A 14,719-nucleotide genomic window follows, 5' to 3' on the forward strand; every position below is an offset into this window, starting at 1 on the left:
TGATTTTGCAAGACCTGACGCCTGGACCTCTCGTGAGACCAGGTCCCCCACACTCATGTATCTCGGATATCCTTTTGATGCTTTATACTGAATTATTTGCAGGCCAAAGTGGAAAGAAATACATTTCTAATATATTTTATTCTTTATCCTTTGATTACGTTTTTTTGTTTCACTTAACAGCGATTTTGATGCAATTTCTCTTTCTTATCACAAACATGTCAAATACTGTGCACTGATAAATTGCTATTTGTTTTCTTTTTCTTTGCTTTTATGGCACTTAGCAGAAATAAAGTACTTTGATGATATAAAGGCAAAAAATAATAGTGAATAAGGACTAAGATTAAATGAACTGCGATAAAAGCAGCTAGACAATGTGCATCGCTCAGCAAGTATCAGATATCAATCATTACCATATTGAGAGTGTACTAATCTTAATGTTTAAGTAAGATTATTAATTGAGAATTATGGTGTCCTCTCTGTCTTCCAGTTAACCTTTATACTTTAGCAATTGGATTCCACATGACCTATAGTATTTAAGAAATGCTAAGCAAGCTTGAAAGTTGTCAACACATTTTAAAGGTATGATCATTTGCAACATCTTGAAATTTGGAATTTAGCTATTGGCTGTCAGTCGTAAACTTTTTTTATTTCACATTTCTTGTTTCTTTGAATCACAGGCCCTGAAGAAGCATACATTGTGTATATTAATTATTCCACTTTAATGTAGAACACCTGTAGGTGAAATGCCAGCACACCAGCAAAATGTAAAGCCATATTAGGAAAGAAACAATAATGAATAAGGATTAAGATATGATAGGAACTAAGATACATGCAGCATGACTCTGGCTTATAAACAATAGCCAAAATCACCTGAAAAGATACACTGAGAATGTTAAAAGTAGCAATTATATTGCAACAATTAAATTTTATTTGGGTTATGAGCTATAATATTAAGAAATATTAAGCACATTTAAAAATGGACTCAAGCAGGGACCACCACCTGTGCCTTTGCAATGGAGCGACCCACTCCTGGGGGAAAAGACAGGGCCCTAGAGTCAGATTGAGCGCATAGCCAATTGAGGAGGAAGAGTTAAAACCAGTGTGGGGTCTTCGGGTGAGGTCAGGAGGCGTGCCGGTGGACTGAGAGACCAGAGGAAGGATGGATGGTGGAGCGGCGCATTGAGAACTCTGAGTCACATATGGATAGAAGTGCAGGTGAGTTATTGAGCGTGAGAGTGAGCAATACCTAGTAGAAAGAATTTGATTGTGAGAGTGCATGTGGGAGTGAATGTTAGTGGAGAAAGAGAGAATGTAGTAGAGGAGTGAGGGGAGGGAGAGAGTGTAGGAGCAGCAGGAAAGGGAGATAGAGTGAAGAAGTAAATGGTACAGAGTGGAGAAGGGAAGAATTGAGTGTAAGAGGGGGTAGTAGCAGGGAGTAGGTGCTAAAGGCATGTGGGAAAATGGTGTAACAGAACAGAGGAGGCAACAGGTGGTAGGAAAGAGATATGGAGAGAGAAAGACAGAGGGAGAGAGAGTAGCAGCTGAGTAGAGGAAGGGAGAGAAGAGGAGGGGAAGACCATGGGATTAGAAACTATGTAGAAGTTGAGGAGGGATAACAGGAGGGGAAGACTAGAGGAAGTAGGAAGAGGAGAAGGTGGGGAGAACAGGAAGGGAGGAATATTAGAGAGAGGAATGAACAGGGAGTGAGTGTGAAAGAGAGAACAGGGGACTGTTTGAGGAAATACAGACACTATCTGTCACGGTGTGTTGGCGCTCAGAGGAATAGTACACTTTCATCCAGACCGTACCCCCACTAACAGAAACAAAACTACTGCTGGGGGGAGGAGTCCGGCAAAAGGGTGGTTATGCGCAAACATGGCTTCTCACAGGCTGCAATTGAAAAAGACTGCATTACGTATGTGTGGTACAAGCCGCTCTCTCTCTCACCCGTCCCGTTATCCCAGTGTTCCATTGTTCTAACTTAAAGAAGAAGTGGATGGGAGGAACACCTATTTTAATCGCATATACCAGCATATACCATAGACCAGATATCCACCTGGTACCTGTCTGTTTTTATCAGATGTGAAACATTTTACAAAAAAGAAACAAATACAAGTCTGCAGGTGCCTAACCTGGACGGCACAGGGGCATATGCTAAAGAGGAAGGAAGAAAAAAAAAGAAAATCACACCCAAGGGGCTAATCCAGCAGAATCAATCCTCCAGGAGGCAAAGTCCAGGCAAAATCAGAAAATCCACACAACAGTGTTCCAAAATCCATATCGAAAAGCACATTCCAAAGGAGTAAGGCCAACCCAGAAAGTTAAATCCAAATGCAGCATTCAAGAAAAAAAGCCAGAAGAACTCATAGGCAGGAGATCCAAATGCGGCGGTTTAAGGACATAGAAAACAGTGGCGCTGCGCACAGGGTACTGGGGCAGTTGACGAGCGATGGGCTGGTTGAAAGAAGATGTTTTCATTCTGGGTTCAGCGCGTCCTCATTGCGTCCCATGATGAGATTAGTCCTGCGTCACGAGACATGCTGACACCACTGGCGCTTGGGTTGCTGGGACACATCCTTGTTCTCCCAAGCGCCATGGCAATGCCCAGCTACACCACAGTGAATGGGTTGCTAACAGCAGTACGCTCTGACACTATCCAACAGGGAAGTCCATCATTTGTGAAGAACTAGAGTAGGGTATCCCTTAGGAAGTCCTGGAGTGAGTCAGGTAGAAAAGGTTTCAGCCTTTAGGCCCTCCCACGTTAGACAGGCTTGTCTAGATAGTAGGGGTTACCAATCTCTAGTGCTCAGGTTCACCTCAGGTGTCAGGGAAGCCTAGGCTATGGTCGAGGGAACTCCAGGGAGACTGTGGGACAAGCTAAAACAAAGCTATAGTCATACTACCGAACAGCTAATATCACCGTTCGGGAACCACAAACATAATCTGAGGATTAAAACCCTTGAACTCTATTTTGGAGTTGAGAGTTGTTTAAAGCCATCTGTGACAAGTGGTATCAGAAATGGGATTGTTTCGGCTCTGATTACGAGGCCGCCCATTACAGAGAGACGGAAGACACATCAGAAGCAGGAGATTCCTGGGTAACTACCACAACTGAGCTATTGCATTAAGGGATATGGGCACTAGGAATAGAGCTAGACGTTTCTTACCCTGAATTCCCCAGTGCAAGTATCAGATGACTCTTGGGAGTCATCTGGGTCAGACCATACCCTGATTGGACTAGAAGATCTGGCGAAATCAGGAGTCTTGCCCCATGGACTAAAAGACAATCGCGGAAAGAAGTTTCTCAAGGCCTGGACAAAAATAAATCAATGGAGAAAAGCCTAAGCAGAGAGCATTGGCCTGACGACTGATGCCAGCACGTTGGCATTGAAAGAGCGAAGAGACTCTGACTCCAGTAGCAAAGAAAAGGGGGACATAGAATCGTCAGTTGCGATCCAAGGTCCAGCAAATCTAAACCCACCACCATGGAAGATTTGTTGAAAACCTTAGCCGAACGACAACTAACGATAAGTAAAGAACATCAAGACACTCTTCATGTGGCAATCACAGGAAGGCAAGAACAACCAGGGAAGCCCCCTACTATACTACACAAAGGAGCAGCAGGGAAGACCGGGCAGCCATCTTTGTGAATTTTGAAAGAGTGGCTGAGACCGTGGGTTGGGCCCAAGATCGTTGGACACATTATTTAGCTCACCTACTCACGGGAGAAGCACAATAAGCTTTCTAAGCTCTAAACCCAGATGGAACTAATCTGTATAGTGACGTTAAAGGTGGAATCCTGAAGCGAATGGTGTACCACCAGGAACATTATCGCTTGAGGTTCTGACACATTTGATTACAACAGGAGAAACCTTGAGACAGCTGTCATATCGGGTGCAGGACCCTATAAATATGTTACTGGGGCAGAAGAATTACAAGTTGGCCAAAGAATGATAATCTTGGGAATAATTCAGACTCTTTGGCACCAGTGTCTGAAAAAATGCAGGCACTATCCATCTGGAAAGTCCATCCATTGGGAAGAACTACAGTAAGGTATCTACTGGAAGTCCCAGAGGGTGTAAGGTATAACATTTTTCACCCTTTAGGCGATCCCACGGTAGAGAGGCTAGTTTTGATAGTAGAGCGATCCCTAGTGCTAAAGTTGACCTTGGGTGTCAGGTACGTTGGGGCCAGGTTGGAGAGAGCCGCAGGGAAACAGATGGATCAGCTGGCTTTAGTCATCCTACCCGCAAGCTAATACCACTATCCAGCAATCATCCACAAATTCTGAGACTAAAAACACTTGAACCCTACCTCAGTGTTTTGTGTTTCTTATAGCCATCTGTGCACATGCCCTAGTCTAAAGTGCTCTAGCCATGTTTTTTTAAAGCATACATTGCTCCTCCATCAGTGTACAAGGTAATTTAATGTCACTTCCTGTGAGGTTATTGAGGGTTAATTAAGGATTCTTCACTGCTCCTTTATGATTTGGGTGAAATAATCCTACTGATTCTAATCCTCATTTTCCTACGTATGCAAAATGTTGTGATCTGGGGAAACACTCTTTTCTGACAAATGTATGAATGTTCAGACATATACTGGACAACAGTATAAAGTGCTATAACACATAAAAAGAAAAGAGATGATGTGCAGTGCCAAGTTGCTGACTCTAGAACCAGGCTGTCTGAACCCTATTCTGCACACCCCTATTAAACTGAAAAGCTTTGGTCTTATGTACATCTCTATATGCTTGTGCTTAAGTTCCCTTGTGTGCCAAATGTTTGTTTTTCCCCACATAAATATCAAATGTTCTCAGTGACATTATCTAAACTGTAACCTCTTAGTATTTTATATTTTTAGGTTGGGAATACCTGCCTCTCCCATCAGTCACTGTGTAGAGGAAGTATCAGACACATGCAGAGAGAGCCCAGTAATTAAAACTAGGCCTAGCCAGTATTCCGGTCATTAGTTTATCTGATGTTCATTGGAACCTAGCAATCCAAGGGTTGAGAAGCACTTAATATTACCCACAATCACCCTGATTTTATAATGGGGAGTGTGTTAAATGGATGTATAAAAGCAAAGTGTATTACGTTTACACCTTCATTTAAAGCTCCAATCTATTTTCAAGCAGTGATAAGGCGGAGGAGGGGCAGGAAGTGGACCTAAGATCTCTACTGTGTGTTCCTCCTCCATCTCATCTGTGTGTTTTGTTCCATGCTTGCATGACATTTTCATGCAGACATGAAACAAATGGATTTGGCTGAATGTGTCCAAACTCTCACTAACCTGATCCTCTTGTTAAGGAATATCGTTAAGGAGATTGTTATTGACCTACCCTCAGCCAATCAAAATGTTTCGAGTGCAGTCAATAACTAATGATGTTGATTGCATTCTGAACATTCTGGGCCTCATTACGCGGTAGGTGGTAAGGGATTACCGGCACCGGTAAGGGCACCGGTGCCGACAATCCCTTACCACTCTATTCCGAGGTCCCTTAGCGGGTCCCTTTCTCAACGCCTGGTTTTACCATTGAGTCCTATGGGGGCTCGAATGGGAATGGGGAATTGTTCCCGGAATGGGGACTTACCGGGTCCTCCAAGGTCGGAATGACCCGGTAAGTCCCTATTCCGGGAACACGGACCCGGAATGCGATAAGGGGGTAGCCATGGCGCTAATAGCGCCATGGCTGCCTCCTACCGCGTAATGAGGCCCTCTGTCTTCAAAAGTTAACAAATTAACAAGGGGGGTCCTGGGAGTCCCTCTGCCAGACATTAGTCCTGGTTACGAGAGACTTACCCAGAGTCTTTAGCTCACTATCTTTCACAGAGAAGAAATATCCCAAACATATCAGTCTTTGTCCTGCCCTGGGGCAGTCCAGCACCGAAATGCTAGGCAATTCTCCTCTGAACAAGAGTACCAACAGAAACCCCAGACACGTGTTTCGGTCTGGTTGGACCTCATCAGTAGGGTGGATCTGTGCCTCTCTAAGAAAAGTGAGCAAGGGGTCCACGTCTGGATTCCCCTAGTAACTTAGGGTGAGACCCAAAGTTACTTAAATATGCAAATTAACAAGGGGGGTCCTGGGAGTCCCTCTGCCAGACATTAGTCCTGGTTACGAGAGACTTACCCAGAGTCTTTAGCTCACTATCTTTCACAGAGAAGAAATATCCCAAACATATCAGTCTTTGTCCTGCCCTGGGGCAGTCCAGCACCGAAATGCTAGGCAATTCTCCTCTGAACAAGAGTACCAACAGAAACCCCAGACACGTGTTTCGGTCTGGTTGGACCTCATCAGTAGGGTGGATCTGTGCCTCTCTAAGAAAAGTGAGCAAGGGGTCCACGTCTGGATTCCCCTAGTAACTTAGGGTGAGACCCAAAGTTACTTAAATATGCAAATTAACAAGGGGGGTCCTGGGAGTCCCTCTGCCAGACATTAGTCCTGGTTACGAGAGACTTACCCAGAGTCTTTAGCTCACTATCTTTCACAGAGAAGAAATATCCCAAACATATCAGTCTTTGTCCTGCCCTGGGGCAGTCCAGCAGCGAAATGCTAGGCAATTCTCCTCTGAACAAGAGTACCAACAGAAACCCCAGACACGTGTTTCGGTCTGGTTGGACCTCATCAGTAGGGTGGATCTGTGCCTCTCTAAGAAAAGTGAGCAAGGGGTCCACGTCTGGATTCCCCTAGTAACTTAGGGTGAGACCCAAAGTTACTTAAATATGCAAATTAACAAGGGGGGTCCTGGGAGTCCCTCTGCCAGACATTAGTCCTGGTTACGAGAGACTTACCCAGAGTCTTTAGCTCACTATCTTTCTCACCCTAAGTTACTAGGGGAATCCAGACGTGGACCCCTTGCTCACTATTCTTAGAGAGGCACAGCTCCTCCCTACTGATTCCAACCAGACCGAAACACGTGTCTGGGGATGCTGTTGGTACTCTTGTTCAGAGGAGAATTGCCTAGCATTTCGGTGCTGGACTGCCCCAGGGCAGGACAAAGACTGATATGTTTGGGATATTTCTTCTCTGTGAAAGATAGTGAGCTAAAGACTCTGGGTAAGTCTCTCGTAACCAGGACTAATGTCTGGCAGAGAGACTCCCAGGACCCCCCTTGTCAATTTGCATATTCAAGTAACTTTGGGTCTCACCCTAAGTTACTAGGGGAATCCAGACGTGGACCCCTTGCTCACTATTCTTAGAGAGGCACAGCTCCTCCCTACTGATGAGGTCCAACCAGACCGAAACACGTGTCTGGGGATGCTGTTGGTACTCTTGTTCAGAGGAGAATTGCCTAGCATTTCGGTGCTGGACTGCCCCAGGGCAGGACAAAGACTGATATGTTTGGGATATTTCTTCTCTGTGAAAGATAGTGAGCTAAAGACTCTGGGTAAGTCTCTTGTAACCAGGACTAATGTCTGGCAGAGAGACTCCCAGGACCCCCCTTGTCAATTTGCATATTCAAGTAACTTTGGGTCTCACCCTAAGTTACTAGGGGAATCCAGACGTGGACCCCTTGCTCACTATTCTTAGAGAGGCACAGCTCCTCCCTACTGATGAGGTCCAACCAGACCGAAACACGTGTCTGGGGATGCTGTTGGTACTCTTGTTCAGAGGAGAATTGCCTAGCATTTCGGTGCTGGACTGCCCCAGGGCAGGACAAAGACTGATATGTTTGGGATATTTCTTCTCTGTGAAAGATAGTGAGCTAAAGACTCTGGGTAAGTCTCTCGTAACCAGGACTAATGTCTGGCAGAGAGACTCCCAGGACCCCCCTTGTCAATTTGCATATTCAAAAGTTAACAGGCAAACAAACAAGACACTTCCATTCTGGGGGGAGCTTTTTACGCTGCAATACCCTATTTAACACAACAAAGAGAAAACTAAAACATGGGAAAATGCTGTCACTTATAGAGAAAATCTTTTACTTTTACATGACATGCTCATGTTAAACCTGGTTCAGTATAACCAGGTTTGCAATTTAAATGCTTAACTTATGCGAAAACCTTATTAAATGCTATAAAATAAAATAAAACATTTAATTTACGAACTAAATTTTTCTATTTACTTTCGTCACTATTAAAGTAACATTTTTACTTCACCACAAACTCCAAAACATGTATTCCTATTGACCTCGGGAAGGGTGATTATTGCTTGGGATAATGACACTTCCCCAACTACTTGGTGATGAGTCATTATGCCACGATAATGACCCCTCCCTTGGTCTATAAGACTATATTGTGCATGCTATACTTTCCTCCAATGTGCACCCCGTTCGTCTTCCCTGCACTCAAGTTTCCACCATTAGCAATGAAAATTAGCAGTACATTGAATGTCACTCTAACACCTTGTCTCCCAACACCTTCCTGCACTTCAGAAGCAGCAGAAAAGACTACCCATCGAGAGAGAATACTGCTACATTGGCAGATATTGCTATCCGCCATCTTTTTAGACACCCTACAGGCTTATTGTGATATGCAAACCATGCACATATCCAAGATAAATAAAAGATTGAAGCTAGGGAAAGACAACCTACCGCAACATGCAACAATTTTGAAATCAGAACTTCAGTCTATTGTCGCAAACCAAATTTCTCATTAGCCGAGAACTGAACATGGTTGAATATTTGTAAAACATTGTCTGACTTTACATGTTCTTAAAATTGCCTCACTCCAGACCCAAAAATGTAACTGAACAAAATGTTAGAGTTTATCATTGTTGATGCATGGTTGATGCATCAAAGTTCAAAGATTCCTATTTCCTCCCCACCAACCACATTGTTCTATTTATTCACAATCACCTCTTACTATACCCTACAATAAGATCATAAAATATAGTGGTAGGATTAGTGATGAACATGGCCAAAGTATGGTCACTAATATGTTTACCAATCAGATTTACATGTAATTGAAGCATTGGCCCCAAGACCCATGGTGCCTCTATGCTAAAACCATACTTTTAACCCTTAGAAGACAGATATGTACTCAATAGCATAGTCTCTTACCTTCACGTTTTTTGACTGATTTGCAGAAATAGTTTCCTGATCCACGAGCTTTCCAGGGGACCTCGGACCATTCAATGTTTTCGCCGTTGAAGATGTGTCTGTGGAATAGAACAGTGAATAGATTTAATTTTGACACCTCTAAGTGAGTGACTTGCATTAAACACTGAAAGCTCGGCTCTTACTAGCTGCAGACAGGTAGAATAGGAAGAGTTACTGGCCATTAAGCAAGGTGATCATTTGTACTGGATGATTTCCACTAGCCTTTGGTAATGATTTCTTTTTTTTAACCAACTTTATTTATTCAAAAACAATATCACATACAGATGTTATGTAGGCCCGTGATGTATCTTAGTGCAAGTCATTTTTTGAGGCTATCTATCAGTCTTTGGCATTACCATTTTGTTATAGCTTCAAGTGATATCTTAATTTTAACTGCAACTTGTTCAACAACCCCTCACCTTTCCCCCTCCTCCCTCCCGGTTCCCCGTTGGCATGGATCAGTTCTTCTGCCGTCAATTAAGCTTGTTGTGCGCTGAGTGAGGGACCTCTGCGTAGCCTTGTGGCTCCTGTGTTAGGTTTGTCCGTGTTCAATTGTGGATTGCTCTTAGCAGGTTTGGCCTGAAGAAGTATGCTTCTCTGTCTCTGATATGATTGAAGAAGGGGTCCCAAATAGCTCGAAATTTCAGGTACTTGCCGTCTCTCAGGGCCCCTACCTTCTCCATGGCCATTACGTTCCAGGTTTTTACCCACCAACATGCTGTTATTGAGCCTTCAGGGTTTTTCCATGCTTGTGCGAGTGTCATCTTTGCTGCCATTAACAGGTGGGTGATAAGTGTTTCATTGTTTCCTGTTGCCGCATATATGTCTTCCACCCTTGTGCCCAGAAGTTTAGCTTTATGTGCTGCTGGCAGCTGATTCCCTGTGATCTCCTTTATGTGGTCCAGGATTTCCTTCAAGTACATTGCCGCCTTCGGGCAGGACCACCACATATGGTATAGGTCTCCATTGCCTCCACAGTTTCTCCAGCATGTAGGAGGGTAGTTGGGGTTCATTTGGTGCAGTCTGTGGGGGGGTCAAGTACCACCTAAAGCAGATCTTATGTGCGGTTTCTCTAACAGCTGTGCATGTGGAGGCTTTTCGTGCTCTTGTCCATATTTGGGACCATTCCTCCTCGGTAATGGGTTCACCTATGTCTTTTGCCCAATTGTCCATTTATCGGAAGGTGTCACCCATTTGAGCTTTGTCCAGCAGCTTGTATAGCTTGGAGACAGCTCCCGCTTCGTCCCCTTCATGTAGCGTTAGTTCCAGGCCCACCGGTTCCCTTATAGCTGCTTTCTTGATTTCCCTATTCGTTGTCCAGTGCCGGATCTGGATGTAGGTGTATCTGTCTGTTTCTCCTACTCCAAATTTCTGTTTGCACTCTTCGAACTGCAATGGGCTTCCCTCCCGGAAGAAGTCCTTCAAATACAGCGATTGTTCCTGTCCCCAGTTCTTCCAGAACCTGAGCCGTTTGCCTGGTGTGAAGCTTTGGTTATGCGCCATTGGGGTGTAGGCGATGCTCTGTCTTTTCAATGCTCGGTCCCAGCCTTTCAGAGAAATCTTGGTTGCTTCCAGCAGGCGCCCCTCTGTCTCCCTGTCGCCCTTTCGCAGACCATGTAGGACACCCAATGGGATCGTGGTCACTCCCTGTTCAATTCCCACCCATCCCTTTGATCTGTCCTCTCTCTTCCAGGCCAATATTGGTGCTATTTGTGCCGCTAGGGCGCATCTTTCTATGACCGGGACCCCAGGCCTCCCAGGTGTGGTGGCTTTGTTAGGGTACTTCGTTGTATTCTGGCTTTCCCCTTGTGCCATATGAAGGAGGTCAGGTCGCCCTGTAGTGCTTTGCTTATTTTGGGGGAGACTTCTATTGGAAGCAAGCTTACTGTATATAGTAGACTTGGTAACAGGGTCATTTTGAGTGCCGCTATACGTGCGAACCCGGATAGCTCCTACGCGTCCCACCTGTTTACATCCTCCCTCAGTTGTTTTAATACTGGGATTATATTTGTTCCATAGAGGTTTTTATGGCTCTTTGTTAACTGGATCTCCAGGTATTCTATTGATTCCTTTTCCCATGTTAGTGGGTATCTGGACCCCAGGTCCTCGGCCACCTCCTCCCTCTCCGTAATGTTCAGAGCCTTAGATTTGGTGAAGTTTATGCTGAAGCCCGATATTGTGGCAAATTCTTGTAGGGCATCTAGTGCTCTTGGTAGTGTGTTCTTAGGGTCCCCAAGGAACAGCATTATATCGTCTGCATACAGTGCTATTTTATGTATGCTCCCCCCGCAGTTAACCCCTTGTATGTCAGGAACTTGTCTGATTATTTCAGCTATGGGTTCCATCGCCATGGCAAAGATTAGGGGCGAGAGTGGGCAGCCCTGTCTTGTCCCTCTGTTTATTTTGATTTTGGCCGTGGGGTTCCCATTAACCGTGAATGTTGCGCTTGGGAGGCGAAAATTTGTCAGGACCATTCTTCTGAAGCTGGGGTCGCATCCAAACTTCTGCAGCACCAGTTCCAGATATTTCCAACCTAGGCTGTCAAATGCTCTCCTGGCGTCTAGGGCAGCTATGGAAAACCTTTGCTCTTTCCTACTTCCCAGGTCCAATACATCCACTGCCCGCCTAATGTTGTCCTGCGTGTGTCTCCCTTTTATAAACCCAGCTTGGTCAGGGTGAATTATTTTGGGCAGGACCTCAGCAAGTCTGGTTGCTAGAACCTTTGCATGTAGCTTAGCGTCGGTGTTAAGTAGGGTGATCAGCCGGTAACTAGCGCAATCTGTGGGGTCTGTACCCGGTTTAGGTATTAAGATAGCGATGGAGTCTCCCATGCCGGGCGTGACTGTTCCGCAATTTCCTATGTGGTTAAACAAATGCGTTAAGGGGCCCAGTAGTTGGGCGCGGAATGTTTTGTAGTATCCACTCCCAAGGCCATCCGGGCCCGGGGCTTTGTTGCGGGGCAGTGCTGTGATGGCATCGCTAATTTCTTGTGATGATATGGGGGCTTGCAGGGCATCGTTATCCTCCTGTGTAATCTGAGGGAGGGAGATTCTAGAGATGTACTCTCTCTCTGCCCAATGGTCTAGGTGTTCCCTTTCTAACAGTCCTTGGTGGAATTTTTCCATTATCTCAAGTTTACCCTTCTCTGTAGAGCACAGCTGCCCTTTTTGGTTCATTAATTGTACTATGTGATTGCGGGAGTTTTGTTTGACCCTGGAGTAATATGTCTGTTTGGTGTTAATTAGTGCTTGCGCTGTGCGTTTTGCTACATGTGCCTCTAGTTGAGCTCTTGCCTTCCTGAGTGTTTTTTGGGATTGCCTGGCCTTGTGTTGGATTTTTGCTGTCTTTAGTGCTGTTTCCAGATTCTTTTTAATGAGTTCCCTTTCCCTCATGTATGCTGATGTTTGTGAGATAAATTTGCCCCGGATCACTGCCTTACCGGCGTCCCTAATTACCCCCCAGTTTGTCTCTCCATTATCATTCTCCTGGAAGTCGTTCTGGATCGTCTCTTCCATGTGCGCTCTAAGGGCCAGGTCCTTCAAGATCATTTTGTTCAGTCTCCATGGCCTACGGTTCTTATATATGGACCGGGCCATTTCCATTTGTACCAAGACTGAGGCATGGTCTGACACGTATTGGGCTTCTATTTCCACTTTGCTAATGTACGGGATCAGGGTTGAGGACACTAGCACCATGTCGATTCTTGAGTACCCCTGTGGACCGCTGAGTAACGGGTGAACTCTTTCTGTTGGCCGTGGAAGAACCTCCATGTCTCTGTCACTCCCAGGTCCCTAAAGAGTTTGCCCAGCGTCTGCCTATTTCTTGAGTCTGCTGCCGTGGGTGGAAGGGTTTTGTCCAAAGCGGGGTCCATGACACCGTTAAAATCGGCACCTATTATTGTCTGACCCTCACACCAGCCCCCCAGGGTTTCCAGTATTTCTCTCAGGAATAGGTCTTGCCGCTCATTCGGGGCGTAAATTGCAACTAGTGTGTATAATTATTCTTGTATCGTCCCTTTTAGGATTAAGTATCTCCCTTCCGGGTCCCTGTATATCGCCTGTTTTCTAAAGATCAGTTCGGCCCCAATTAGTATGGCAACCCCCTTATACTTCCTCCCCCCGGTGGAAAAATACTGGCGGTGGAACGCCCTATGTTTTAGTCTTCCTTCATCTTCAGGAAAGAGGTGCATTTCCTGCAGGAAGGCTATTGAAGCCTGCATGCCTATGAGCCTCGTCAGAATGGAACGACGTTTGACTGGCGAGTTTAGGCCTTGCATGTTGAGCAAAACTATATTAAATTCAGCCATCTGGTTTATGTCCGCGATCCTTTGACTTCCGGTTTGATTTCCCACCTCGGTCCTCCCTTTCCTCTGGTCTATACTGGTCCATGCCGTTCCCCAAACTTGAATAACTTTGCAACTTACCGATCCCCCCCGGATCCCGCCCCCCATCCCTGTAGTACCCTTCAGAACAAAGTTCCATGAAACTTTCTCTGCATCCTTTTCGGGGCGTTGGGTATCATCTCTCCTCCCTCTTGTGCTCCGCCAGGACCTGTGACTGTCCTGCATTGATTCCAAAATGGTTTCTCTCCTCCCTCCGTCCGAGGGTAATGTTGCCTTCTGAGATAGTTGTCACTATTGCCCTTCAATTGCCCCAGGGGCATGCTCTGGTTTTCCAGTGCTGTATGGCTTAATCCTTCCTGGTGACCAGGGTTATTTCGACGGCTGGCTTCTCCCTTTCCCCTCCGCGCCTCGCTTCTTGGTGGGGGTCGAGGACCACTCCCATTGTCTGGGGTTTCCGCTTCTGAGGCTGCAGGCAGGGATTGAGTCCGGGGGCTGTTCCTCTTCCTCCAGTCGCAGGAGCGTAACTCCTTCCTCGCAAGTGGTGATTTGCTGTTTTTTGCCCTCCCAGGGCAACAGCAGGCCAAAGGGGTATGTCCACCTGTAGATGATTCCCCTGGACCTTAGCGCCTTTGTGACCGGGGCCATTAGCCTTCTTTTATGTAAGGTCGATAGGGCTAAGTCTTGGTATAGCTAAACTGGGGCCCCATTGATGGTGACTGGTTGTGCGTTTCTCACTGCTCGGAGGATTTCCTCCTTCACCGTGTAGTAGGTCATTGCCATTAGGACATACCTAGGCCTGGTCCCCGTTTTTTTTTTTTTTGGGGGGGGGCCCACTCTGTGCACTCAATCGACCTGTATGTCCTTCGGTTGGGCGTTTGTTAGGAGGCTACTGAAGCATAGCTGCATTGTCTCTCTCAGATCTTTGTCGCCAATTGATTCGGGCAGGCCCTTAACTCGTATGTTAGATCTCCGGGATCTGTTTTCCAGGTCCTCTGCTTGGAGTTCTAGATTGTGTGTGGCCCTAGCAATCTGTTCCAGAAGCGCGATGGACTGTTTTGAGTCTTCAGCGATTTCCAAGAGTCCTGCTTCTGCTGTGTCAACTCTCCCTACCAGATCTGTAATGTCTTTTTTTACTTCCTGTATTGAGCAGCGAAGTTCCTCCCTTATTGTCTTTAATTGACCCTGGAGGGCCTCCATCATCCCGTTCTCCATTCCCTGGAGGCCTTCCTTGAGGTCCTCCTTGTTCAGCGCTATCTCTGTAGGAGTGTTTGCAAGCTGCTGAGGGCCGCGCTCCCCTGTTGTTGTCTCGCTCTGGGGATCTTTAGTCCGATACTGT

General features: G+C 45.8%; 1 protein-coding gene across 1 annotated transcript in view; it reads right to left on the reverse strand.

The window, feature by feature from the left end:
* Positions 1-14,719, reverse strand: part of RASAL3 (RAS protein activator like 3) — a 556,797-nt gene that overhangs the window by 303,586 nt on the left and 238,492 nt on the right. Inside the window, exon 4 of the mRNA XM_069603917.1 lies at positions 9,003-9,100. Coding sequence (XP_069460018.1) covers positions 9,003-9,100 — 98 coding nt within the window. The remainder of the gene's footprint in view (positions 1-9,002; positions 9,101-14,719) is intronic.

The sequence above is a fragment of the Ambystoma mexicanum genome, chromosome 3q (genome assembly GCF_040938575.1).
Source record: "Ambystoma mexicanum isolate Mex_15411 chromosome 3q, UKY_AmexF1_1, whole genome shotgun sequence".
NCBI lineage: Eukaryota > Metazoa > Chordata > Amphibia > Caudata > Ambystomatidae > Ambystoma > Ambystoma mexicanum.